General features: G+C 57.0%; 2 protein-coding genes across 2 annotated transcripts in view; both read left to right on the top strand.

Moving 5' to 3' along the window:
• LOC144735742 (afadin-like) overlaps nt 1-26983 on the top strand; it is a 209275-nt gene that overhangs the window by 169256 nt on the left and 13036 nt on the right. Inside the window, 9 exon segments of the mRNA XM_078618239.1 lie at nt 2120-2347; nt 2992-3083; nt 4972-5097; nt 7006-7739; nt 7986-8424; nt 10259-10348; nt 17266-17691; nt 19697-20094; nt 20096-20358. Of these exon segments, the coding sequence (XP_078474365.1) occupies nt 2120-2347; nt 2992-3083; nt 4972-5097; nt 7006-7739; nt 7986-8424; nt 10259-10348; nt 17266-17691; nt 19697-20094; nt 20096-20358 (2796 nt within the window).
• LOC144735891 (uncharacterized) lies at nt 3114-4774 on the top strand (the record flags this gene model as incomplete). The annotated part of the gene is made up of 1 exon (XM_078618461.1): nt 3114-4774. A coding segment is annotated over one exon (939 nt), but the record flags the coding sequence as incomplete, so codon positions are not given.

Raw genomic sequence — 26983 nt, 5'->3', positions numbered from 1 at the left:
ACACACACAGAGAGCACACACACACACACAGAGAGCACACACACACACACAGAGAGCACACACACACACACAGAGCGCACACACACAGAGAGCACACACACACACAGAGAGCACACACACACACACAGAGAGCACACACACACAGAGAGCACACACACACACACACACAGAGAGCACACACACACACACAGAGAGCACACACACACAGAGAGCACACACACACACACACAGAGCGCACACACACACAGAGAGCACACACACACAGAGAGCACACACACACAGAGAGCACACACACAGAGAGAGCACACACACACAGAGCACACACACACAGAGAGCGCACACACAGAGAGCACACACACACAGAGAGCACACACACACAGAGCACACACACACAGAGAGCACACACACACAGAGAGCGCACACACACACAGAGAGCACACACACACAGAGAGCACACACACACAGAGAGCACACACACACACAGAGCACACACACACAGAGAGCACACACACACAGAGAGCGCACACACACACAGAGAGCACACACACACAGAGAGCACACACACACACAGAGCACACACACACAGAGCACACACACACAGAGAGCACACACACACAGAGCACACACACACAGAGAGCACACACACACAGAGCACACACACACAGAGCACACACACACAGAGCACACACACACAGAGCACACACACACACACAGAGAGCACACACACAGAGAGCGCACACACACAGAGCGCACACACACAGAGAGCACACACACACAGAGAGCACACACACACAGAGAGCACACACACACAGAGAGCACACACACAGAGAGCACACACACACACACACAGAGAGCACACACACACACACAGAGAGCACACACACACACACAGAGAGCACACACACACAGAGAGCACACACACAGAGAGCACACACACACACACACAGAGAGCACACACACACACACAGAGAGCACACACACACACACAGAGAGCACACACACACACACAGAGCGCACACAGAGGACAAATATCCCGAATCTCGGAACGCCCAAGCGGTTCAATTTATTTCGAGGGGCGTAGCGCCGCTGGTTTTAAAGACATTGTACTCAGCTGCAGTGAGCCGCAGCGACACGACCGCCCAACTGTGCCACATGCCCTCCCGCATGGCCTTGTGGGATCCTCGTTACGGATAATGTTTATATATGTATATGTAATAAAGGACTCTTTCACTGTGTCTGTCTCCGTTGTCCTTTATTGGGTTCTTTACACTAGTCCCACACGGCCCCTCGCTCAGAGCCTCCCCGCTTGGCAGCTCGACAACTGCCGTCGCTCCCGTAGCCTTTCTCCACTCGGATGCAGCTCCGCTGCAGGTTCCCTTGTGCAGTCCTCCGGCTGCTCTCACTGCAGCTCCACCGCTGCTCCCCGTTCTTCCGTGCTCGGTCACTGCTGGCCGACGGTGCCGAGTCTCACCGTGTGGCGATCTCGCCACTCTCCACTCTCCGCCCTGCGCGGCCTCACTCTGTCTCTATCCCCAAACTCTTCCCCCGTCTCTTCCGGTTCTCTCCCTTAAGACCTTACCCCTCTCTCTCTCTCACGTGACCTAACCCCTCCCCCCGTGACGTCATATCCGCGAGGCCGTTTACGCCCGCAGTACATACACATTAAAAAAATTGATGACGTACATGGACGTCCCGAGTTTGATTCCCGCTCACGGCCAACACCGGTGACGGTTATTTGAACCGGTCCTGGGCCTCCCCTAGGTTGACTCGGCCTCAAATGAGTACCTGGTGCGGTGTGCAAAACATCGCTACCAGGGAGACAAAGGAGGCCGGGCGTGGTGCTGGCCAGCCCTTCGTGTGCCGTGCCGGCCTTCATAGGTGCTCGCTAACAGCACTCGCCCCTAAAGTCTTTTCAGGCTATACGGTGGATCTTTGTTTGTTTGTGTGCTACTCGCTAACAGCGCTTGCCTCAACAGTCTGTTAAAGACTATACGGGGGATCTTTGTGTGTGTGCGCGTACGTGTGTGCGTGTACGTGTGTGCGTGCGTGTGTGTGTGTGCGTACGTGTGTGCGTGCGTGCGTGCGTGCATGTGTGTGCGTGTGTGTGCGTGCGTCGCAGGAACCGACCGTCGCACCGGTGGCAAGGCGAGGCCCAAGAGCGAGGGGCTGGAGTTGTATCGCGGCGCGGCGCGTCCCGACAGCCCGGAAGAGCCGGCGGAGACCCACACCGACGCCCACCACCACCAGCAGCAGCAGCAGCAGCAGCAGCAGGGCGGCCCAGTCACTCACGGCGACGACCGGCTCGTGAAGAACCGCGCAGACCACCGCTCTACCCCCAACGTCGCGCGTGAGTGAGCGTGAGTGAGCGTGAGTGAGCGTGAGTGAGCGTGAGTGCGCGTGAGTGAGCGTGAGTGAGCGTGAGTGAGCGTGAGTGAGCGTGAGTGAGCGTGAGTGCGCGAGCGTGAGCGTGAGTGCGCGAGCGTGAGTGAGCGTGAGTGAGCGTGAGTGAGTGCGAGTGAGTGAGTGAGCGCGAGTGAGTGAGTGAGCGCGAGTGAGTGAGTGAGCGCGAGTGAGTGAGTGAGCGCGAGTGAGTGAGTGAGCGCGAGTGAGTGAGTGAGCGCGAGTGAGCGTGAGTGAGCGCGAGTGAGCGTGAGTGAGCGTGAGTGAGCGTGAGTGAGCGTGAGTGAGCGTGGTCGCGCTGCGGTGCACGGGGAGATCACGCGTCCACGTCGTCGCGGTCAGAGACCACGCGGTCTCGTGTTTGCCCGTCTGTCTGCGGCGGTGAGATCTTGCCACGGTGGTGGCGTGGATTTTTTCTCCACATTTAGAATCGACATCGCAGCGCGTTTGGAGCGCTTGGCGACCGCTCTACGTTTGATGAGCCACTTGGATGAGCTATCCTTTGTGATAGCCGGGTCACTTCTGAAATAAAAAAAAATCTGTAGTTTAGTGTCGTCACTGGCGAAGGGTCGTTTGTGTCGCCCCCCGCAGACTCCCCCGACAGCGTCGGTCTCCGCCCCGTGTACCCGGGCGCTCCGGCCTCAAGGGTCCAGTCGGTGTCGACCGGCAACCTCAAGGCAGAGGTGAACACCTCGTCACCCATCACATCATCACACATCAAGACGTCACACATCACATCATCACACATCACATCGTCATACATCACATCGTCACACATCACATCGTCACCCATCAACACGTCACACATCACATCGTCACCCATCAACACGTCACCCAGCACCCCGTCGCCCATCACCACGTCACCCATCACCACGTCACCCATCACCACGTCACCCATCACCACGTCACCCATCAACACGTCACCCATCACCACGTCACCCAGCACCACGTCACCCATCACCACGTCACCCATCACCACGTCACCCATCACCACGTCACCCATCACCACGTCACCCAGCACCACGTCACCCATCAACACGTCACCCATCAACACGTCACCCATCACATCGTCACACATCAACACGTCACACATCACATCGTCATACATCACATCGTCACCCATCAACACGTCACACATCACATCGTCACCCATCAACACGTCACCCAGCACCCCGTCACCCAGCACCACGTCACCCATCAACACGTCACCCATCACATCGTCACCCATCACCATGTCACCCATCACCACGTCACCCATCACCACGTCACCCATCACATCGTCACCCATCACCACGTCACCCAGCACCACGTCACCCATCAACACGTCACCCATCACATCGTCACCCATCACATCGTCACCCATCAACACGTCACCCATCACCACGTCACCCATCAACACGTCACCCATCAACACGTCACCCATCACCACGTCACCCATCAACACGTCACCCAGCACCACGTCACCCGTCACCACGTCACCCATCAACACGTCACCCAGCACCACGTCACCCGTCACCACGTCACCCGTCACATCGTCACCCATCACCACGTCGCCCATCACCACGTCGCCCATCACCCCGTCGCCCATCACCCCGTCGCCCAGTACCCGCTCGCATTTTTTTACCACAAAGTCCTCATCATCTCACCCTTGATGTCACTCACTCACTCACTCGTCCCCACTAACTTTGCTCACCCACCTACCCACCCATCCACTGACCCACTCACCCACCTACCCACCCATCCACTGACCCACTCACCCACCTACCCACCCATCCACTGACCCACTCACCCACCTACCCACCCATCCACTGACCCACTCACCCACCTACCCACCCATCCACTGACCCACTCACCCACCTACCCACCCATCCACTGACCCACTCACCCACCTACCCACCCATCCACTGACCCACTCACCCACCTACCCACCCATCCACTGACCCACTCGCCCACCTACCCACCCATCCACTGACCCACTCGCCCACCTACCCACCCATCCACTGACCCACTCACCCACCTACCCACCCATCCACTGACCCACTCGCCCACCTACCCACCCATCCACTGACCCACTCGCCCACCTACCCACCCATCCACTGACCCACTCACCCACCTACCCACCCATCCACTGACCCACTCACCTACCTATCCGCTCGTCCACTTGATAAAATGACCCACTCACCCATTCCCCCACCCATCCACCCACTCATGCACTCACTCTGACACCCCTACCCCGGGCCCACGAGTTCTCACCTGGTTACAATAAACCGTGTCGAGAATTGACCTCGCGCCTACCTGCCATGCGTGCCGTTGCGTGTGCCGTTGTCTGTGTGCCGTGCTTGCGTGTCGTGTGTGTGCCGTGCGTGTCGTGCGTGTGTGCCGTGTGTGCCGTGCTTGCGTGTCGTGTGTCGTGCGTGTGTGCCGTGTATGCCGTGCGTGTGTGCCTTGCGTGTGTGTCATGCGTGTCGTGTGTGTCATGCGTGTCATGCGTGTCGTGCGTGTGTGCCTTGCGTGTGTGCCTTGCGTGTGTGTCATGCGTGTCGTTGCGTGTCGTGCGTGTGCGCCGTGCAGGAGAGTCCCTCTCCGCCGTCGCTCGAGGCCTACCCGGTGCCCACAGCCACCTACGCACGCGAGTACAGCACGCTGCCACCCCCGCCCGCGGACAGCTCCCCCGCCTGGGCGGCCTCCAGCATGCAGGTGAGACGCAGCAGCAGCAGTAGCAGCAGTAGCAGCAGCAGCAACAGCAGTAGCAGCAGCAGCAACAGCAGTAGCAGCAGCAGTAGCAGCAGCAGCAACAGCAGCAGTAGCAGCAGCAGCAGCAGCCGCAGGAGCAGCAGCAGCAGCAGCCGCAGCAGCAGCAGCAGCCGCAGCAGTAGCAGCAGCAGCAACAGCAGCAGCAGCAGTAGCAGCAGTGACAATTATCTGAACCAGTCCTGGGCCTGCTCTAGGTCAACTAGGCCTCAAATGAGTACCTGGTGCGGGGTGTGTAATCATTGCCACTGGTGTTAGCCACTCGGCTCTAAATTTAAAACGAATTTCTTTAGAACTGCTTTTTGTGTTTAGTTGTGTTGTCCTTCCCCCGCGCACTTTCGATTACCACAGTTGGCTATGTACGGTGCGAAAGAAGTTCAGCAAGCATAAATACAGCAGCAGCAACAACAACAGCAACTTCTTGGTTTTTTCGGTAAAGTCACGTAGAAGGGAAGTAATAAAATAATAAAAATAAAATTAAAAAAAAATGTATTATTTTATTACTTCCCTTCTACGTGACTTTACCGAAAAAAACCAAGAAGATGAATCCCTGCAGTCACGAAAGCTTTAAATCGAAAAACAACAGCAACAACAACAACAGCATACCAACACCGCCACGGTGACGTAACCGCAGCTCGTGTGCCAGGCTAGGTTGGCACGGAGCTTGTTAGGCTGAGATCGCTGATCTCAGTCTGTTGGGGCAAGTGCTGTTAGCGAGTGGCACCTATGAAGGGCCCACGAGGGGGTGGGTGGCCAGCCACCACTCCTGGCTGCCTTTGTCTCCCCAGTGGCGATGTTTACTACACACCACACCGGGTACTCATTTGAGACTGAGTCGATCTTGGAGAGGCCCAGGACTCTTTCAGATAATTGTCACTGGTGTTGGCCGTGAGCGGGCACCACCAGCACCACAACCACCAGAAGTACCGCTAATGCCACCTGCCATCATTACCACAACCACCACCAATACCAACACCCGCCATTTGCCACTAAGTGACAGTGACGTCACCACGGCACCTGTGCCAGGCCAGGTGCACTTTGAGGCCACGTGAAGTGTCGAAGGCTCGCTGACAGGAGGTCTCGGGACAGACCCAGGTGCCATGGGTCGACTGACTGAGATGACCGGTAGATGCACACCAGCTGGTACCCACTACTGTGCCAACTTGGTACATTTTAGCCGGCCGGCGTCGCTCCTCCGCCCTCCGTTGTTGCTGGAGGGCGACTGCCTCCAACTGCCCAGTAGCGTCCTTCACGAGCCTCCTCCACTGAGGCCGATCTTGACACCGCTGGTACCAGTCTCCGGCAAGTTCGCTCAATCCATGTTGTACCCGTTTAGCTCCCCAGCCAGACAGAAACTGCTTGGGCATGCAGGCTACATGACCCAGCCAACGCAGCCTTGCCTGCCGGAGGAGCTCACCGATGGGAATGTGTGCAGGTCAAGGATTTGTGAGCTCCTCACACAATCCAGCCTGGTTAAACCCAGGGTGGTTCGTAGGCATGCCATATTCCATTAGAGGGGGTCCACGTTTCACAAGCATAGAGTAGGGAGGGCATGGCTGTGGCCAAGAACACCCAAAGCTTCGTGCGGAGCGACAGACCAGGTAGCTTCCACACAGCAACTGCTCCATCACCAATGGAGGAGCAGAGGGGGTGTGGAGTGTTTGGTAGCACAATACCCAGGCAGGTGCTGGGTATTTTGTGGCATTCAGCAGCAGCACCTCCAACAACCACCACCACCATCATCACCACAACAACGACCACCATCATCACCACAACCACCATCATCATCACCACCACCCCAACCACCACACGCGTCCACCGTAACCTCTCCTCCTCCCGCCCTCCGTCGCGCAGAGAGCGGCGCACTCCGAGGAGGAGCTGCGGCGAGACCGCCCCTACCGTGCGGCGGGGCCGCCGCCGCCGCCGCATCACCACCACCACGGGCAGCAGCAGCAGCAAGCGCAGCGCCAGCAGCCGCCCTCCTCGCTCCTCTCCGCCTCCTCCAGCCACGAGCAGTCGGCGCCGTCGGCTCGCGCGCCGCAGTACGGCATCGCCGTGGGCGGCGCCGCCTCCGCCAAGACGGGGCCGGGCCGCTGGAAGACGCCCGTCGTCGGCGGCGGCGGCGGCGGCGGCGGCCAGCAAGGAGGAGGCCTCCCGCCGCCACCGCCGCCGACGCGGTACCCGCCGGGGTACGGGCCCGAGTCGCGGGACCTCCCGCCGCCGCCGCCGCCACCACCGCCGGCGTCTGCCCTGCACGGGATGGGCGGGATGAGCGGCGGAGGGGGCGGGGGCGGGGGCACGTCCTCGTCGCTGTCGTCGCTTTCGTCGCCGTCGCTGCCGTCGCCCGGCTACGGCGGCGACGCGGGGCCCGAGGCGGAGCGCAAGCGCGAGGAGCAGCTGCGCTGGTACGAGGCGGAGAAGGCGCGGCTGGAGGAGGAGCGCGAGCGACAGCGGCGCAGGAAAGCGGCGGGGGCCGCTGGTCCCGGCGGTGGCGGCGGTGGTGGTGGTGGTGGTGGTGGTGGCGCGGGGGCGGTGGTGAGACCGCACGAAAGGCCGGTGGTGCCGCCGCAGGGAGACACGATCATCAGGTGATACCTCACCTCGATGTTTTTTGCACGGAACGATGCCCCTAGCGCCACGCTCGATGCTGCCCCCCCCCATCCTGCCGGTTCGATCAACGCTGCTGCTAGTGCCGCTGTCCATGCTGTTAGTGCAACTGCCAATGGCGCCAGTGCTCCACGCCGCTGGTTCTATCAACGTTGCTGCCCGGCGCCACGCTCAATCAATTGGCGACTCCCCCCCCCCCCCCCCCCGTCCTCCTCCCCCTCCTCCAGGGAGCTGCGCCCCCAGTCGCAGCCGCGCACCATCGAGCGCCACGACCTGCACTTCCTGGTGCCCCCCCCCGCGGGCCCCGGCGAGGAGGAGAGCGCCAGCGGCTCCCCGCAGCTGTCTCCGTCGCCGTGGGCGCGCGACGCCCGCGAGCGCCAGGAGAAGCAGCGGCAGCAGCAGCAGCTGGAGATGCTGGAGCGGGAGATAGCGGCGCTGCAGTCGCGGCCGCAGCACCAGCTGCTGCCCGAGGAGAGCGACCGGCTGCGCAAGCTGCTGCTGGAGCGCGAGTTTCAGCGGCGCGTGCAGGAGGTGTCGCTGCGCCGGCGGGGCGGCGACGACGACGACGACGACGACGAGGACTACGAAGAGAGGGACGACGACGGGGGAGGAGGTGGAGGCGCTAGGATCGGGGTGCAGGCCGCAGGGCAGAAGCAGTCGGTGCAGGTGAACGTCGCACGCGCGCGCACGGACGTGGAGACACCAGCGTCTTTACGGACCCGCGCACGGAAACTGTGATGCTATTTAAGCGAATGAACTATTTTTAGAATTGTTTTTTTACCCTTCTATCTGGCAACAAAACTGACACCTTGTTTTACAAGGAGTCATGTTTGCATTGACCACAATACCTGCAGTCGTAATGCAAAAAAAAACATAACTCTGATAATGTATGCACTGTTCTTGAAGTTGATTGGTCCACACCCGAGACAGCTTTCCTTAGAGCCTAGTCTCACATGGGTTTGACCAGATGACGCCAAAAGGCACACAACTCAAAGACAATGCACCATCAGAGTATGAGAGCTCAGGGATAAACATTTACACCATTGGAATCTTATTTGCCAGTAAAAAATATGATTATTTATTTTTTTACCCTTCTATCTGGCAACAAAACTGACACCTTTTTTTACAAGGAGTCATGTTTGCATAGACCACAATACCTGCAGTCATAATGCAAACAAAAAACCTAACTCTGATAATGTACGCACTGTCCTTGAAGTTGACTATTTTCATTTTGGCCCCATTAAGCTATGCAGCTCACAACCAAGTGGGCTTATCGTCGCATGAAAATGTATCGCAGCCAAACACTCTAAACCCATGATGTCGATTCTAAATGGGGAGGGAAAAACCGGAGGACCCGGAGAAAATCCACTCGACCACGGGGAGAGAGAGATACAGGCAAACTCCAAATATACAGCAGGCATCGGGGTCGGAAAATATCCCCTGACCTGCATACCAGGCGAGGGAGTTAACATCTCCTAGCTACCATGGCGCCTCTTAAATAATTCACTGTGTAACAAAAAATGTTTTTCTTCCTGGGTAGTAAGTGTCAATTCTTGATTACTTATGCCTCAAAAGTACAGAAATGGCTATTATAACCCACAAACTTTGCTTTTGTGATCAGGACAGTTACGTTTAGAAATGTACCTATTTTCAATGAGAAAACGCGGTGTTCATTTGTGTCATTCCTTCGCGTAAAGTCCTGGTCAAAAAAGCAAAGTTTGTGGGGAATAATAGTAATTTTCTATAAGTAAAGCTGTCTCGGGTGTGGACCAATCAACTTCAAGGACAGTGCATATCATTATCATCATCAGAGTTGTTTCTTTTTGTTTGCATTTTGACTGCTTGTGTTGTGCTTATTGCAAACATGATGCCTTGTATAAAGGTGTCAGTTTTTGTACCAGTTGAAAGGGTAAAAACCTAGCACTATATTTTCTATTCTTTTTAGGCATAAGCAATTAAAACATAACACTTACTACCCCGGGACAAGAATTGTGTTGTGTAGTGTAATGAGAGCGAGAGGAGACGCCCGTCGTCGTATGAGCGAGGAGGTTTGCGTGGCAGCGCTTGATCGCTCGCCAACGTTACGAACGAGCGTTTTTGTTTTTAAATCCTTTATATTAAGTTCGCTTGCTTGCTTGCTTAGGACCGTGCAAATGTTTCGGTCGTTTTTTAACCCACTTCCCGTGATCCAATCGAGCTGACATTTTGCACACAGACTCGTTGTGCGTGACAATTAATGTTCGTGAAAAAAAAAATTCCAAAATTTTACATTTTTTAGGACAAAAATATTATATGTAATTACCAATTGCTCAATGGTGCAATGCAATCATCTGAGCCATAGGTGGCAGCCATCTCAAGCCAGAGGACGAGAGGACTCTAGCCGCCACGCATATAAAGGATTTATAGTGAAAAACTGTTTTTATGGGTTATACTTATTATTCTTTTCTTCGCCCGGGGTGTTAACGCCATTGGGGCCCGGCCGTCTCTCGCGCGAACGCAGGAAAAGCCTCTGCCGTGGCAGCAGCAGCAGACGGGAGACTTTCACCAGCAGCAGCAGCAAAGGCATGAGGAGGAGACGCGCGTGTTGCAGGTAGATCCCTTGCCCCGTCTCTCTCTCTCTCCGCCACTCTCCCCATTCAGCAATCTCGCTCGGGTCGCGTGCCTCGTCGGAAAACGTGGAAATAGTTTGGGAGCGACGGGGGGGCGGGGATGGGGATGGGGGAAGTCTCACCCCACGTGTGCCGCTGGACGGGAGGTGGTGGTGTTGCGTGGCGCGTCTCCGGCACCGCCGGCCACGTCGTCACCCTGGTGGGCATGGCTTGCAGGGGGTTTCCTGCCTTCGGTGGGAGACAGGATGTGGGAGGACTGCCTGCGATGACCCAGGTGCTTCTTCTTGGTTCTTTCGGTAAAGTCACGTAGAAGGGAAATAATAAAATAATAAAAATAAAACATAATAAAATAATTCTCACGACGTTTCGGCCACAACGCAAGCAGCCGTCCTCAGGTGAAGAACAGGTCTGTCAGAAAGACAGCGTCCGACAGACCTGTTCTTCACCTAAGGACGGCTGCTTGCATTGTGGCCGAAACGTCGTGAGAATTGTATTTTATTATGTTTTATTTTTATTATTTTATTATTTCCATTCTACGTGATGACTTTACCGAAAGAACCAAGAAGATGAATCCCTGCAGTCAGGAAAGTTTTACATCGAGACCCAGGTGTTGCTCGTAGGCTTGGGGTTTGAGAGGCTCGTCCAGGTGATGGCAGCGCCGAGTCTCCCCCCCCCCCTCTCCGTGTCGGAGTCAGAATCTTTATTTGTCCTGGAGAAATCCGATTAGCTGTGGTGCTCTTTATACACAGGTGTCCAGTGGCGGCGGTCAGGAACGTAAATGGCACTCCACTCTGTGCTCCGCGGTGGCTAGGAGATGTTAACTACCTCGCCTGATATACAGGAGGTCGTGGGTTCGATCCCGACCCTGACGCCTGCTGCTGTATATTTGGAGTTTGCGTGTCTCTCTCTCTCTCTCTCATCATCATCACGGTGGCTAGGAGATGTTAACTACCTCGCCTGATATACAGGAGGTCGTGGGTTCGACCCTGACGCCTGCTGTATACTTAGAAGCTGCGTGTGTCTCTCCCCATGGCTGGGTTTTCTCCCCCTCCTCCTGCTCCTCCTCCACACACACGGAGGGCCAAATTCTCGTGACATTCATAGCTCAACATCCCGATGTAAAGTCGCACCACCCTCTTGACCAAGTGTCATGAGACTCGTTAAAGCTTTCGTTTGGTAAACAATCGCAAGAATAATAAATTATATAACAATGAGGGTAGCATTCACGCCTCCTTGACAATGGATAATAATAATAATGACAGCAATTATTCTACAGCCCTGTCGTCATCCCGCTGCTGGATTGGAGGCTTCCCACCCACGCCTTGTCAGTCGTCAGGATTGTGTGATCATACTTCACTATGCCTGTCGGTGCGTGTCGGCGACCTCCTGTATACCAGGTGAGGTAGTTAACATCTCCTAGCCACCGTGATGATGATGATGATGATGAGAGAGAGACACACAAACTCCAAATATACAGCAGCAGGCATCGTCAGGGTCGGGATCGAACCCACGACCTCCTGTACACCAGGTGAGGTAGGTAACATCTCCTAGCCACCCCGTAGCCCTCGGAACGGGAAAGGAAAGTGAATCGCCGTCCAAACTTGGACGCAGTTTGTACTGGCAAAGCTCTTGCTTCTTTTCCACTGGCACATCTGAGCCGTGCCGGGGCCGTACCAAGCCAGGGGCCGCCGCGTTTCAGGACGGGCCCCAAGCTGCTTCTCTTTCCCCCCCTCCCCACCCCACCCCACTGCTCGGGTGATGTTGCCTCCTCACGGCGTCATCGGCCCTCGAAACCCCTGGCCCTTGCTTGGCCCCCCGGGCCAGATTCAGCCGTCCCCTTTGTACGTACGTGTACGTTGAACTTCTTTCGCGCCAGAGGTCGCAACCGGGTACCCGATACCCGCACCCTACCCGATACCCGGCTACCCGTACCCGGCCGGGTACGGGTACGGGTACCCGTTTGCGACCCTGGTGCGGCCGGGTAATGGTACGGGTAGGCCGTGAGTCACTGGTGAGTAACCGTGTGTCACTCATTTCCCAACGTCTTGTCTCTTCTCACAATTCAAGTTCCTAGAATCAACCCACCCGCGCCTGCAACATGGCTTCATCCCAGAGGTCGCAATCAGGTACCCGATACCCGTACCCTACCCGTACCCGGCCGGGTACGGGTAGGGTACGGGTACGGCCGGGTACGGGTACCCGTTTGCGACCCTGGTGCTGCCGGGTACGGGTAAGGAATCAAAACCCGTTTGCGACCTCTGTTTCGCGCCGCACGTTGCCAACCGCGCTAAGCGGCGGTGCGCGGGAGGGACAACAAACTAAACGCATGAGGCAGTTCTAAAGAAAATGAGTTTTCAATTTAGAGCCGAGTGGCTAACACCAGCGGCAATGTTCACACAAACATGAGGCAGTTCTAAAGAAAACGAGTTTTCGAGCCTCGATTTGAAGGTGGCATAGCTCCTGGGGCCTTCTTGTGAGTCCATCAGCCTTGCGCCGCTTGCTTCTGGCTTGGCTCGGCAAGCAAGCAGTGGAAAAACCACCCGTACCGGCCCCGCGTTGGCTCGGTTGTGCTGGTGGAATCGGGGGGGGGGGGGCGGGGTGGGGGGAGGGGGGGTGGGGTATTGTAGTCCATCGGCGCGAGCGTGGATTGGCCGTCGTGTTACTGTCGCATTGTCGTTGTTTCGATTTGAAGCTTTCGTGACTGCAGGGATTCATCTTCTTGGTTCTTTCGGTAAAGTCACGTAGAAGGGAAATAATAAAATAATAAAAATAAAACGTAATAAAATACAATTCTCACGACGTTTCGGCCACAACGCAAGCAGCCGTCACCTGAGGACGGCTGCTTGCGTTGTGGCCGAAACGTCGTGAGAATTATTTTATTATGTTTTATTTTTATTATTTTTCTTCTACGTGACTTTACCGAAAGAACCAAGAAGATTGTTGTTCTTGTCGTTGTTGTCGTTGTGTTGTCGTTGCGTTGTTGTCGTCGCGTTGTTGTTGCCACCGTCGCGTTGTCGTTGTGTCTCCTCCACCTAACCGAGCGCCTTGACCGTCGGGGTCTGTTTCTCTCTCCTGGCTGGGAGCATCCTTGACCCCTCCCCCCTGCGCAGGCCTTCCCGACTCTCTCGGTCTTGCACTTGGTATGTGCGACGACGCCGCCGCCGCCGCTCTCCCACCCCTCTCTCCGTCTCTGTCTCTCCGCATGCCTCCCCCCGCCCCCTCTTCATTTCCCAGCCACCGTCACCAACGCGGCCACCATCCCCATCCCCCATCGGCCGCCTCCACGATGTTCACCCATCGTCGCGGCCCTGGTCGTTTTGCTCTTCGTTTGTTTGTCTCTCCGACGCTCCTCTCACACTCGCGAGGGCGGCGGCAGCAGCATCGGCAGGAGCGTGGGACGACGTCGCGATCCTTTAAATTCGCCGCGGCCGCCGCGACGTTGGCAACGTTCCACTACGGCCGATTAAACCGGGGAGATCTTGGGTGTTCTTCCGCGACCTTGTCTTGAGGAGGTCCAGTGACACCCTCGGCTGCAGAAGTTGTAGGAGCGCAACCTCCAGGAGTTCTGGTGGGTCACCTCATCTCCTGGAGGTCTGGAGGAGACCTGTCGACGTTCAGGTGGTCTCGCCACGTTGGCGAGATGTTAACTACCTCGCCTAGTATACAGGAGGTCGTGGGTTCGATTCTGACGCCTGTACATTTGGAGTTTGCGCTTTTATCTCACCGTGGTTGGGCAATGGAAGTTCCCCACAATTTTCGACTTTGGTTCCATCCTGTCGCCAATCATCGAGCTTCTACCTGACAGAAGCAGCAATCAGGAGCAGCAGCCGCCACCTTTTGGACTCGACTACCATGAAGTATGGCCCCAGCACAAATCAGGGCACCCATTCCACCAATCTCCCCTGGTGGTGGTGGTGGTGGTGGCGGCGATAATGGAGATGATGAATTGGCCCTGCCGAGGCTGTAATCCTCAGGCGCTCAAAATCAGTAACGCTTTCTCTTGGGGTTTATAAATTTACTTCAAACGTGCATCGGCCTTTCAATCTGAATTGGGCCCGTTGTCGTCGTTGTCACATTAATTGGAGGAAAAACTTTTTTTTTTTTAATTGGTACGTAACATACATTTTTTGTAAAAATCTGAATTGGGCCCATTGTCATCCCTCGCGCAATAAATGTAGTTTGCAAATGTGGCCACCAGATGGCAGCGGCGGCAGCGGCGGAGGACACAATCACACGTGTCGCTCCACAACAGATAAACGGGGGGGGGGGGGGGGGTCAATGAAGAGAAGTATAACGAATAGCCGTGGGGGAGATGTACACGCTGCCCCGTGCGTGTCGGGGTGAGACGGACGCTTGTTGCCTTAGTCCCGGGAGAAGCCACTTTGCGTGTGCGTGCGTGCGTGTGCGTGCGTGTGTGTGCGTGCGTGTGCGTGCGTGTGCGTGCGTGTGCGTGCGTGCGTGTGCGTGCGTGTGCGTGCGTGCGTGTGCGTGCGTGTGTGTATGCACTCGTGGTTGTCTGTGCGCACACGTGTGTGTGTATGCCCTCTTGCATGTGAGTATACCCTCCTGCATGTCTGTGTGTATGTCTCCTTGTGCGTGTGTGTATGTGCCCTCGTGCGTGTGAGTGCCTGCATGTGCTTATGTGTGTATGCCCTTGTGTGTGTGTGTGTGTATGCCCCCGTGCTTGTGAGGTATACCCTCCTGGATGTGTGTGTATGCCCTCGTGTCTGTGTGTTTATGCCCTCGTGCGTGCGTGTGTGTGCCCTTGTGCGTGCGTGTTTTGTGCCCTTGTACGTGCGTGTTTTGTGCCCTTGTGCGTGCGTGCGTGTATGCCCTCCTGCGTGTGTGTGTGTATGACCTCGTGCGAGTGTGCGTGTGTGTGTGTATGCCCTCCTGCGTGTGTGTGCGTGTGTGTGTATGCCCTCCTGCGTGTGTGCGTGTGTATGTGTATGCCCTCCTGCGTGTGTGTGTGTGTGTGTATGACCTCGTGCGAGTGTGCGTGTGTGTGTGTATGCCCTCCTGCGTGTGTGCGTGTGTATGTGTATGCCCTCCTGCGTGTGTGTGTGCCCTCCTGTGTGTGTGTGTGTGTGTATGCCCTCCTGTGTGTGTGTGTATGCCCTCCTGCGTGTGTGTATGCCCTCCAGTGTGTGTGTATGCCCTCCTGCGTGTGTGTGTGTATGCCCTCCTGCGTGTGTGCGTGTGTGTGTATGCCCTCCTGCGTGTGTGCGTGTGTGTGTATGCCCTCCTGCGTGTGTGTGTGTGTATATGCCCTCCTGTGTGTGTGTGTATGCCCTCCTGCGTGTGTGTGTATGTGTATGCCCTCCTGCGTGTGTGTGTGTGTGTGCCCTCCTGAGTGTGTGTGTATGTGTATGCCCTTCTGTGTGTGTGTGTGCCCTCCTGCGTGTATGTGTATGCCCTCCTGCGTGTGTGCGTGTGTGTGTATGCCCTCCTGCGTGTGTGTGTGTGTGTATGCCCTCCTGCGTGTGTGCGTGTATGCCCTCCTGTGTGTGTGTGTATGCCCTCCTGCATGTGTGTGTATGTGTATGCCCTCCTGCGTGTGTGTGTGTGTGTGCCCTCCTGAGTGTGTGTGTATGTGTATGCCCTTCTGTGTGTGTGTGTGCCCTCCTGCGTGTATGTGTATGCCCTCCTGCGTGTGCGTGTGTGTATGTGTATGCCCTCCTGTGTTTGTGTGTGTATGCCCTCCTGTGTGTGTGTGTGTGTATGCCCTCCTGAGTGTGTGTGTGTATGCCCTCCTGCGCGTGTGCGTGTGTGTATGCCCTCCTGCGCGTGTGTGTGTGTATGCCCTCCTGCGCGTGTGCGTGCGTGTGTGTGTGTGTGTGTGCCCTCCGGTGCCGTTGCACCGGCTCGGGCTGTTGTGCCTTCTGCTCCGCCTGTGCCGCCTGTCGCAAGCGGAGACACCGTGAGCCACGCCGCCGCCACCGCCCTCCCGCCTCCTCTCGCTCTCTCGTTTTGCCGTTTGGTTTTGTTTTGTTTGCCGTTTTGCTTTCACCGGTTTGCTCTTCGAATCCATCGGCGAGGTTTTAATTTGTGAATGCGGCATCCTTTATACCCCCCCCCCCACCCCCCCCCCCCCCCGCGCCATCTTCCATCCGTGCATCCGATTGGTGCGACGACACCACCACCACCACTACGCACCATCGCGCACACACACAAACGTTTCGTTATTGAGCCGCTGGTCCAGACAAGGCTGTGAGGAGAGCCCTTAGCGCTTCTGCGGCCGTCTGGAATGCTCTTCCGCTGTTAAGAAAGCCACTGGGAGCTATGCATTTTGGTATCGTCACCTAGATTGGAAACTCGTGTTTTAGTTTTGTTGTCCTTCCCACCCCCCATCTGCCTGCACACCTCTGATTAGCGCGGGTTGGCTACGTACGGTTAGAAATAATTTCAACGTACGTGCAGAGCGTTGCGTACGTGCAGAGCGTTGCGTACACAAGGCACGGTGGGGCGGAGTCGGCCGGAAATCGAAACCGGCAAAGTCCCCCCAACAGCAACGCAGCTCTGCACTGAAATTTCATTAATGTTTGGATCTTTTTTGTTTTGTTACCACACGAGAGTGCAGAGTTTTTAGCCTGAGAATCGGAATGTTCATCTCGGTCGGGGGGAATCCAATGAGCCGTGAGGCTCGGGTTTCCCCACAGATGTCCAGTACGGGCACGGGGGGCGGGGGGGGGGGGGTCACGCACAACACACAAACACGATAGGAGTTCAAAGTATAGGAAAGGTAAGCAGATTACTAAAAATAAATCTACGCGTATGGATGGTACGGCTGCCTGCGTGCGTGTATGCGTGTGAACGTGCGTGCGTGCGTTGCGCGTGTATTACGCGTTGAAAAGCCGCTGATCTCTCCTGCCCCTCGCGCTCCCCGCCTGCGCGTTAGCTCCAGGACGAGGAGCGCCGGAAGCATCAGCAGCAGGCGGAGGAGCGTGCACGGCAGCAGCGGGAAGCGGAGGAGCGAGCCCGGCAGCAGCGAGAAGCGGATGACCGGGCGAGGCAGCAGCGAGAAGCGGAGGAGCGAGCCCGGCAGCAGCGAGAAGCGGAGGAGCGAGCGAGGCAGCAGCGAGAAGCGGAGGAGCGAGCGAGGCAGCAGCGAGAAGCGGAGGAGCGAGCTCGACAGAGGGAAGCAGAGGAACGGGCGAAGCAGCAGCGGGAAGCGGAGGAGCGGACGCGGCAGCAGCGGGAAGCGGAGGAGCGGACGCGGCAGCAGCGAGAAGCGGAGGAGCGGACGAAGCAACAGCGAGAAGCGGAGGAGCGGACGAAGCAACAGCGAGAAGCGGAGGAGCGGACGCGCAAGGTGGAGGAGCAGGTGAGAGGCTGGAGGTCTCCTGCCGGGTGAACCCGGCATGGTACGGGCCAGCCGCCTAAATATGAATGTGTCGTTAAACCCGCCAACACCCGACAACGGCTAATTAGTGAGGTTTGTCACGTGCACACAACATGCCCATTTAGCATATTCTTAGGTTTTTTCGGTAAAGTCACGTAGGTAAAAAAATTTAATGAATGAAAGTTAAATAAATATCACGACGTTTCGGAGGCAACACGAGCTTCCGTCTTCAGATGGAACCGTCACAGCACGATTGCTGTATCAAGTGAGAGAAATTAAAATTAATAAAAGTAAAATAAAAATAAAATAAAAATCACGACGTTTCGGAGGCAACACAAGCTTCCTATCACTTGATACAGCAATCGTGCTGTGACGGTTCCACCTGAAGACGGAAGCTTGTGTTGCCTCCGAAACGTCGTGATTTTTTATTTTACTTTTATTAATTTTAATTTTTTACCTACGTGACTTTACCGAAAAAACCTAAGAATATGAATCCTTGCAGTCACGAAAGCTTCAAATCTAGAATGCCCATTTAGCGACTACTTCTGCGCTAACCGGTTGTGTGCTGGAGGGTAAACCCACAACGTTTGCAAATTGGAGTGCGATGTTTCTCTCGTGATTGCAACCAACTTCATCAGGCGGAAGCCTCATGACAACCATTACGTGAACTCCGGTCATCCTCGCACTAGCGGCTTTTGGCTGGCCGTCGAACAAAGACGGTCAACGCATCACCGCGCGGCGCTTTCGGATGCACTTCTGCGGCCGTCTGGAAAGCTCTTCCTTCCGATATTAGAAAGCTAAAGGAGCGATGCACTTTGAAATCGTCATCTATATTGAAAAAGTATTTCTTAGGAACTGCTTTCTGTGTTTAGCTTGTTGTCCTTCCCCACCCCGCGCCTCCCGATTTAGAACGTTTGGCCACATACTTTGCGAAAGCAGTTCAACATACACACACAGGCTTAGTTTAACACGTAGGTTGTCGCGACCAATAAACACCAAAAAAACGATTATGAACACACAGACTCACATAGTCACTCACCCACTCACACAGTCACTCACTCACATAGTCACTCACCTACTCACATAGTCACTCACCCACTCAAACAGTCACTCACACAGTCACTCACCTACTCACATAGTCACTCACCCACTCACATAGTCACTCACACAGTCACTCACACACTCACATAGTCACTCACCCACTCACATAGTCACTCACCCGCACGCTCCCCCATCCTCCGATTAGCACGGTTGAATACGTACGGCGCGAAAGAAGTTCACCGTGCATACAGCAACGATACTGTTGAGAGCCGGCGAGGATAAATATACGGGTGACAACATTGTGTCTGCATCGTGAAAAAAATATTTTCACATCCTATCGGCCGCACGGCCTTCTGGGAAGGTGTGCCTAGCTTCAGTGGGCTCGATGCCGGCTCTGTGTGTTGTTGGCACCGAAACTAGGATCCGTCTCCGATAACAGAAATCACGTGCGGCTGCTCACCAACATTGGCTGAAGCAAAGCCGCCAGAGCGAACGTTGAAACCGGCGGTCCAGAGTTTGACGATGAAATGACGCAAAGTAAAAACGCAGGTGGGCACGTAGGGTCTGTGTATTTTACCCTCAATGCTCACCACCACCAATCATCATCATCATGAGCACGTCGCCAGCATGGCGGAGCTCTCACTAGCGCTGGCCTCGCCCTCCTTGTTGATCGTCAGCGGGATCGTCGGTGTAGCGCGTGCGCCTGCCCCGCTAACGCCGGCCTCGTGCTCTCGTTGGCATTCATCAGAAGGATAGTGCCAGTTTCTCCAGAATTGTCGCTCATCAGCGTAACGCACTCTCTTCACCAACGGCCTCGCGCCCTTCCCGGCCGTCGTCGGAAGCACAACGCCAGTTTCGCCGCTATCGGCCCGTTGGCACGGCACTAGTCCCTGACGCGGCCGCGTCTCTCCCTCCCGCCGGTGGCGGCGGCGACATTCACCACCAGCGGCGCCGCGATGACGACTACTACGCTCACATGGAGTCGGAGCGGCGGCGCGCGCTCGATGAGGAGGAGCGCCGCCTGCTGGGTCCCGGCAACAACAACGGAGGCGGCGGCGGCGACGACGACGGGACATCCACGGCGGCCTACGCCACCACTACCGCGTCTCCGCCGGCGCCGTCCCAGCAGAGTAAGCCTCGCGGCGGAGGCGGAACGGGCATCGGCGGCGGCATCGGCGGCATCGGCGGCGATGTCTTGCACCGAGCCATGCTGGTGCGGTGCGGTGACGGCGAGGAGGAGGCGGACTCTGCAAAGACGAGAGACGCTCGCACTAACCCCGCGGCGGCGGCGGCGGTGGCGGCCGCCCCCCTGCGCTGGCAGCAGCAGCAGCAGCCGGGCGGCGGCGGGTGGCGCCGTGACGGCACGCCGACCGCCGCTTGCCCGGCCGCCGCGCCCCGTGTCGGACGGCTTTGCGCTCTCGTCGGCCGCGGGGGGGGCGGCCGGCCTGGGCAGGCAGGCGCCGTCGGTGGCGGCTTCCAGCAGCATGGCCGACCTGGCGCGCGTCGGCGGCGGCGTCGGCTGCGCTGTCGGCGCCGCGGCCGCCCAGCAGCTCCGCGGCACGCCGGCCTCGCTGCTGCTCACCTATGCTTCGCCTGGAAACTCGCAAGGTGAAAGGCCGCACCTTGGCTGTGCGCGTGGCTTTCTGTGCGTGCGAGCGAGCGAGTGTCTTGAATGAGAGCGTGCCTGCATGGCCCCTGGGGGTTGTTGTCTGTCAACGGCAGTTGTTGTTGTCTGTTCGTGGGTTGTGACTTGGCTTGTGTTTGCGAGTACGGCTTGTCAGAGTGTGAGTCGGTGTGCGCGTGTGTGTGTGAGTCGGTGTGCGCGTGTGTGTGTGAGTCGGTGTGCGCGTGTGTGTGTGAGTCGGTGTGCGCGTGTGTGTGTGAGTCGGTGTGCGCGTGTGTGTGTGAGTCGGTGTGCGCGTGTGTGTGTGAGTCGGTGTGCGCGTGTGTGTGTGAGTCGGTGTGCGCGTGTGTGTGTGAGTCGGTGTGCGCGTGTGTGTGTGAGTCGGTGTGCGCGTGTGTGTGTGAGTCGGTGTGCGCGTGTGTGTGTGAGTAGGTGTGTGCGTGTGTGTGGGTGGTGTAGCGGGTTAGTTCGCTAGCTCGCTGCGCTACGAACCCGGCAACCCGAGTTCAATTCGTCCTGCTCACTGCCAGCACAAGTGACGATTATTTGAACTGGTCCTGGACCTTCGCTAGGTCGACTCAGCCTCAAATGAGTACCTGGTGCGGTGTATAAACATCACCATTAGGGAGACAAAGGCGGTCGGGTGTGGTGCTGGCCACCCACCCCCTCGTGTGCCGTGCCGGCCTTCATAGGTGCTCGTTAACAGCACTTACCCCAGCAGTCTTTTAAGGCTACACGGGGGCTCTTATTCTTTGTGTGAGCAGTGAGGCACTGTGTGTGAGTGTCTTGTGTGTGCTAGTGGCTTGTATGTGTGTCTGTGTGCGAGCCTGTCGGTACGTGTGACTCTAGTCTGTGTGTCCGTGTCTGTACCCCGCTTCTGTGTGTGTGTGTTCTATGCAAGGACACGCCTCGCTTGTCTGTGATTGTGTGTCTGTCTGTCTGTCTCGCTTGCTTGTGGCTTGCTTGTGGCTTGCTTGTGGCTTGCTTGTGGCTTGCTTATGGTTTGCTTGATGGATTCAAATTGCTTTGTCGGATCATCCGTACTCCCGGGGCCCTTTGCGCCCCCCCCCCCCCCGTGTCTACGACCGATTAACTCCTCACCTTTCCTCAACTCATCTGCTTTCACTCTCCCGTCGCGAGGCAGCTGGGTGTCTCAGCCGTTGTTCGCAACTTTCCCGTGTCTGAACCGCACCCCCGTTATTTCGCGGATGCAATCGGAATGCAGGTGTTGTGGTCAATGCAAACATGACTCCTGGTAAAAAAAAATGTGTCGGTTCCAATGGTGTAAATACTCACAGATTGGTTAATTGGGTTAAGCCACACCACAGCATCTTGCCGCCTTCTCTGAAATGGAGTGCTGCATGCCGAGAGAGAATGCCTCGCGCTATACAAAGACACAGATCCAAATGTTCTAAATTGTTATTCTTACCGATGGAAGCACCCAGCCGCCTCGTGCATGCGTGTTGTGACCGCATGCCATCCACAAACGTCGCGATTTCCCCCCTCCCCCCGTCCCTCGGGGGCGTTTCCCTGAAGCCGGAGTCCACGCCTCTTCACAATCGGTTGCGCAACCCGGGGATTCGTACGCAACTCAACGTCTCGGCAATCGAGTCGGGAGCGGCGGTTGCCGCGACCCGTTAACTCTAGATTTGAAGCTTTCGTGACTGCAAGGATTCATAATCTTAGTTCTTTCGGTAAAGTCACGTAGGTAAAAATAAAACAATAATAATTTATTTATTAATTTTAATTTAATTTTTTACCTACGTGACTTTACCGAAAGAACTAAGATTATGACCCGTTAACTTGCAGCGGAGACGCTCGTTCGCGGGGCAGATTTGCGCGACTCCCGATTTGGCCGTTGTGATGCTAAACTGCTTGTCGCTCAGCTGCTCGCCCAGACGCCGACAAGTGTGGCGCGGGGCGGCACATTTTTTAAATTCGCGCGACGATTTCCAGAGCAAAATTTTGGTCGCGCGACCGACCAGGGGCACGTGAGTTGACCCGGCTTTTCAGACTCGCCTCCCTCCCTCGCTCGCTCCCTCCCTGCCTCCCTCCCTCGCTCGCTCGCTCCCTCCCTCCCTGCCTCCCTCCCTGCCAATCCGTCGTCGCCTCTTCCCCAATCCGACGTGACGACCTGGTCAACCCCGACGTTGGTTCGAGCCAGCAAGATCGACGTGGACGATTCGCTTACTTTACTTACGTGTCCGTGTTTGATTTACATTATTTTTTTTTATCTGCCCTTGATTTAGTTGCGCCGTGTGTGCGCGCGTGTGTGTGTGTGAACGTGTGCGCGCTCGCTGCGACTGTTCTAGATTGTCACTAAGCCAATCCTAATAAGTCGTGCACCGACGGGTCCCCGTAGAATTAGCCCGATGTCGGATGTTTACCGGCCGGCCTGTGTGTGGCGTTGACAAAACGCGGGAATGACTCCACGCAGCGAAAGGTGTCACTCACATTTATTGCTCCAATTGAGCTTTGATTCCATGGCTCGCCGCCCCCCCATGCGCATAGTGGGACATCTGTGCAAAAAAGAGCTTCACGGCTCATCGGATTTCTCCTGCGGTCTTAACAAAGATTCTGATTCATCGGGGGGACACAGCTCCTGCGCACGTCCCAGCACGGAGCCGCCGGTGGTTGAACATTCCACATTTCGCTACGTCGGAGCGGAGGGCGGGGTGGGTGGGTTGCGGGGGGCTGGTCTCTCCAAGGAAGCCGGTTAAATTTTTACTGTGACACCCCCCCCCCCCCCACGGAGGGACGATGGGGGGCCGGGTTGTCGGCCAGGATTTGATCTCACCACCGCGGCGGGTGAAGTTACGAAAGTACGTTGATTGCAACGGCGGTGAAATGGTAGCGTAGCGGTTAGCGCGCTGCGCTGCGAACCCGCCGACCCCCGAGTTCCATTCCCGCTTACGACCACCACCAACACCGGTGACGATTATCTGAACCGGTCCGGGGCCTCCCCCTAGGTCGACTCGGCCTCAAATGAGTACCTGGTGCGGTGTGCAGTAAACATCGCCACCGGGGAGACAAAGGCGGCCGGGCGTGGTGCTGGCCACCCACCCCCTCGTGTGCCGTGCCGGCCTTCATAGGTGCTACTCGCTAACAGCACTTGTCTGTTGAGGCTATACGGGGGGGGGGGGGTCTTTGTCTTCCTGAAATGGGCAAATGCGTAGGTGCTGCGGGGAGGGATTCTAGTTGTTCTGGGACTCATCGGTGCAACCTCCCCCCCTCCCCCCCCCCACTGTGCGTGCGGAAATAGCCAATCACTGCTCGCTGTAGGTTTATGGTCGCCACGACCCCCGTGACCTCTGTGACCCCCGCGACCCCGACGATGTGAGATGCACGGCGGGTCGCCCCCCGATCCCCGTTTTATTCTTCCTCCCTCCGACGGAATATTGCTGAGTTTTAAAACTCAAGTAGTTAAAGTTGAGTAAAAGAAACCTCTTATGGATCATTGTAAATAAATGTCTGCTCTTCGTGAAATTCGTGATTTGCTAAATGTATTTGCGAGTTAATTCATGTAACGGCGAATACACGACGCTGTTTTGTTGGCATTAATTGACCTGCGTTGTCGGCATTCTACAAAGATTGGACAGGTTGGAAGGCGCTTTGGCTGCCTTGTGCCGAACAATTCGAACTTGGATGATAACTTTATAAATAAACCAATCTGCCTTCCTGCTACACGCACAGCAAAAGCAAATCACAGAAGGAGGGAGGGGGAAAAAAAGTTTTTTTAAAAATTGCAAAATTCAATTCACGCATTTCAACGGCTATCGCGAGAAACGGTCGCACGCCGTGACCTCCGACACCGTGGCCACCCGCTGCTGCCTTTGTGCCGTCCTGGTTGCGAGTGTCCGTCCGTGTCCGTCCGTCACCGTGAGTCTTGTCCCGTCTGTGCACCCGTCCGTCTGCCGCGCCGCGCACCGGAATGGTTTTGCTTCTTTGAAATTCACGACCGCCGAAGGAGCACGCGTCGCCCAGGCGGGGGCGGCAACAGCACAGCGCACCCATTAGCAAAGTTGCGTGAGAGGTGGTAGGAGTGTGTAACGCGTGACGTGAACTGAGCGAGGTTGTTATCGCGAGAGATTGGGGTTGGGGTGGGGGAGGAGACGATGATGGTGATGGTGACGGTGATGATGATGGGAGGAGGGAATTGCAAAGTGGAGCGGTGCGAGGGAAGAAGCAGAAAGAGAAGTGAGGTGACCTGCGGTGTTGGTGAGTGGGTCTGGGTGAGCGAATAAGTGGGTCTGGGTGGGTGAGTGAGTGGGTCTGGGTGGGTCAGTGAGTGGGTCTGGGTGGGTGAGGTCAGTGAGTGGGTCTGGGTGAGTGAGTGGGTGGGTCTGGGTGGGTGAGTGAGTGGGTCTGGGTGAGCGAATAAGTGGGTCTGGGTGGGTGAGTGGGTGGGTCTGGGTGGGTGAGAGAGTGGGTCTGGATGGGTGAGTGAGTGGGTCTGGGTGAGTGAGTGGGTGGGTCTGGGTGGGTGAGGTCAGAGAGTGGGTCTGGGTGCGTGAGTGAGTGGGTCTGGGTGAGTGAGTGAGTGGGTCTGGGTGAGTGAGTGAGTGAGTGGGTCTGGGTGCGTGAGTGAGTGAGTGGGTCTGGGTGCGTGAGTGAGTGAGTGGGTCTGGGTGGGTGAGGTCAGTGAGTGGGTCTGGGTGAGCGAATAAGTGGGTCTGGGTGGGTGAGTGAGTGGGTCTGGGTGGGTCAGTGAGTGGGTCTGGGTGGGTGAGGTCAGTGAGTGGGTCTGGGTGAGTGAGTGGGTGGGTCTGGGTGAGCGAATAAGTGGGTCTGGGTGGGTGAGTGGGTGGGTCTGGGTGGGTGAGTGAGTGGGTCTGGGTGAGCGAATAAGTGGGTCTGGGTGGGTGAGTGGGTGGGTCTGGGTGGGTGAGAGAGTGGGTCTGGATGGGTGAGTGAGTGGGTCTGGGTGAGTGAGTGGGTGGGTCTGGGTGGGTGAGGTCAGAGAGTGGGTCTGGGTGCGTGAGTGAGTGGGTCTGGGTGAGTGAGTGAGTGGGTCTGGGTGAGTGAGTGAGTGAGTGGGTCTGGGTGCGTGAGTGAGTGAGTGGGTCTGGGTGCGTGAGTGAGTGAGTGGGTCTGGGTGGGTGAGGTCAGTGAGTGGGTCTGGGTGGGTGAGTGAGTGGGTCTGGGTGAGTGAGTGGGTGGGTCTGGGTGGGTGAGGTCAGTGAGTGGGTCTGGGTGAGCGAATAAGTGGGTCTGGGTGAGTGAGTGGGTGGGTCTGGGTGGGTGAGGTCAGTGAGTGGGTCTGGGTGGGTCAGTGAGTGGGTCTGGGTGAGTGAGTGGGTGGGTCTGGGTGGGTGAGGTCAGTGAGTGGGTCTGGGTGAGCGAATAAGTGGGTCTGGGTGCGTGAGTGAGTGGGTCTGTGTGGGTGAGGTCAGTGGGTGGGTCTGGGTGAGCGAATAAGTGGGTCTGGGTGGGTGAGTGGGTGGGTCTGGGTGGGTGAGTGAGTGGGTCTGGGTGAGCGAATAAGTGGGTCTGGGTGGATGAGTGGGTGGGTCTGGGTGGGTGAGAGAGTGGGTCTGGGTGGGTGAGTGAGTGGGTCTGGGTGAGCGAATAAGTGGGTCTGGGTGAGTGAGTGAGTGGGTCTGGGTGCGTGAGTGAGTGAGTGGGTCTGGGTGCGTGAGTGGGTGGGTCTGGGTGGGTGAGGTCAGTGAGTGGGTCTGGGTGGGTCAGTGAGTGGGTCTGGGTGGGTGAGGTCAGAGAGTGGGTCTGGGTGCGTGAGTGAGTGGGTCTGGGTGGGTGAGTGGGTGGGTCTGGGTGGGTGAGGTCAGTGAGTGGGTCTGGGTGAGTGAGTGGGTGGGTCTGGGTGAGCGAATAAGTGGGTCTGGGTGGGTGAGTGGGTGGGTCTGGGTGGGTGAGTGAGTGGGTCTGGGTGAGCGAATAAGTGGGTCTGGGTGGGTGAGTGGGTGGGTCTGGGTGGGTGAGAGAGTGGGTCTGGGTGGGTGAGTGAGTGGGTCTGGGTGAGCGAATAAGTGGGTCTGGGTGAGTGAGTGGGTCTGGGTGGGTGAGGTCAGAGAGTGGGTCTGGGTGCGTGAGTGAGTGGGTCTGGGTGAGTGAGTGAGTGGGTCTGGGTGGGTGAGTGGGTGGGTCTGGGTGGGTGAGTGGGTGGGTCTGGGTGGGTGAGTGGGTGGGTGAGTGGGTGGGTCTGGGTGGGTGAGTGGGTGGGTCTGGGTGGGTGAGTGGGTGGGTCTGGGTGAGTGAGTGAGTGGGTCTGGGTGGGTGAGTGGGTGGGTCTGGGTGGGTGAGTGGGTGGGTCTGGGTGGGTGAGGTCAGAGAGTGGGTCTGGGTGCGTGAGTGAGTGGGTCTGGGTGCGTGAGTGAGTGGGTCTGGGTGGGTGAGTGGGTGGGTGAGTGGGTGGGTCTGGGTGGGTGAGTGGGTGGGTCTGGGTGGGTGAGTGGGTGGGTCTGGGTGCGTGAGTGAGTGGGTCTGGGTGGGTGAGTGGGTGGGTCTGGGTGGGTGAGTGGGTGGGTCTGGGTGGGTGAGGTCAGAGAGTGGGTCTGGGTGCGTGAGTGAGTGGGTCTGGGTGGGTGAGTGAGTGGGTCTGGGTGCGTGAGTGAGTGGGTCTGGGTGGGTGAGTGAGTGGGTCTGGGTGCG

This window comes from Lampetra planeri, chromosome 57 (assembly GCF_965212315.1).
Source record: "Lampetra planeri chromosome 57, kcLamPlan1.2.h2, whole genome shotgun sequence".
Classification (NCBI taxonomy): Eukaryota; Metazoa; Chordata; class Hyperoartia; order Petromyzontiformes; family Petromyzontidae; genus Lampetra; species Lampetra planeri.
This window is presented reverse-complemented; position numbering and strand designations above follow the sequence as displayed.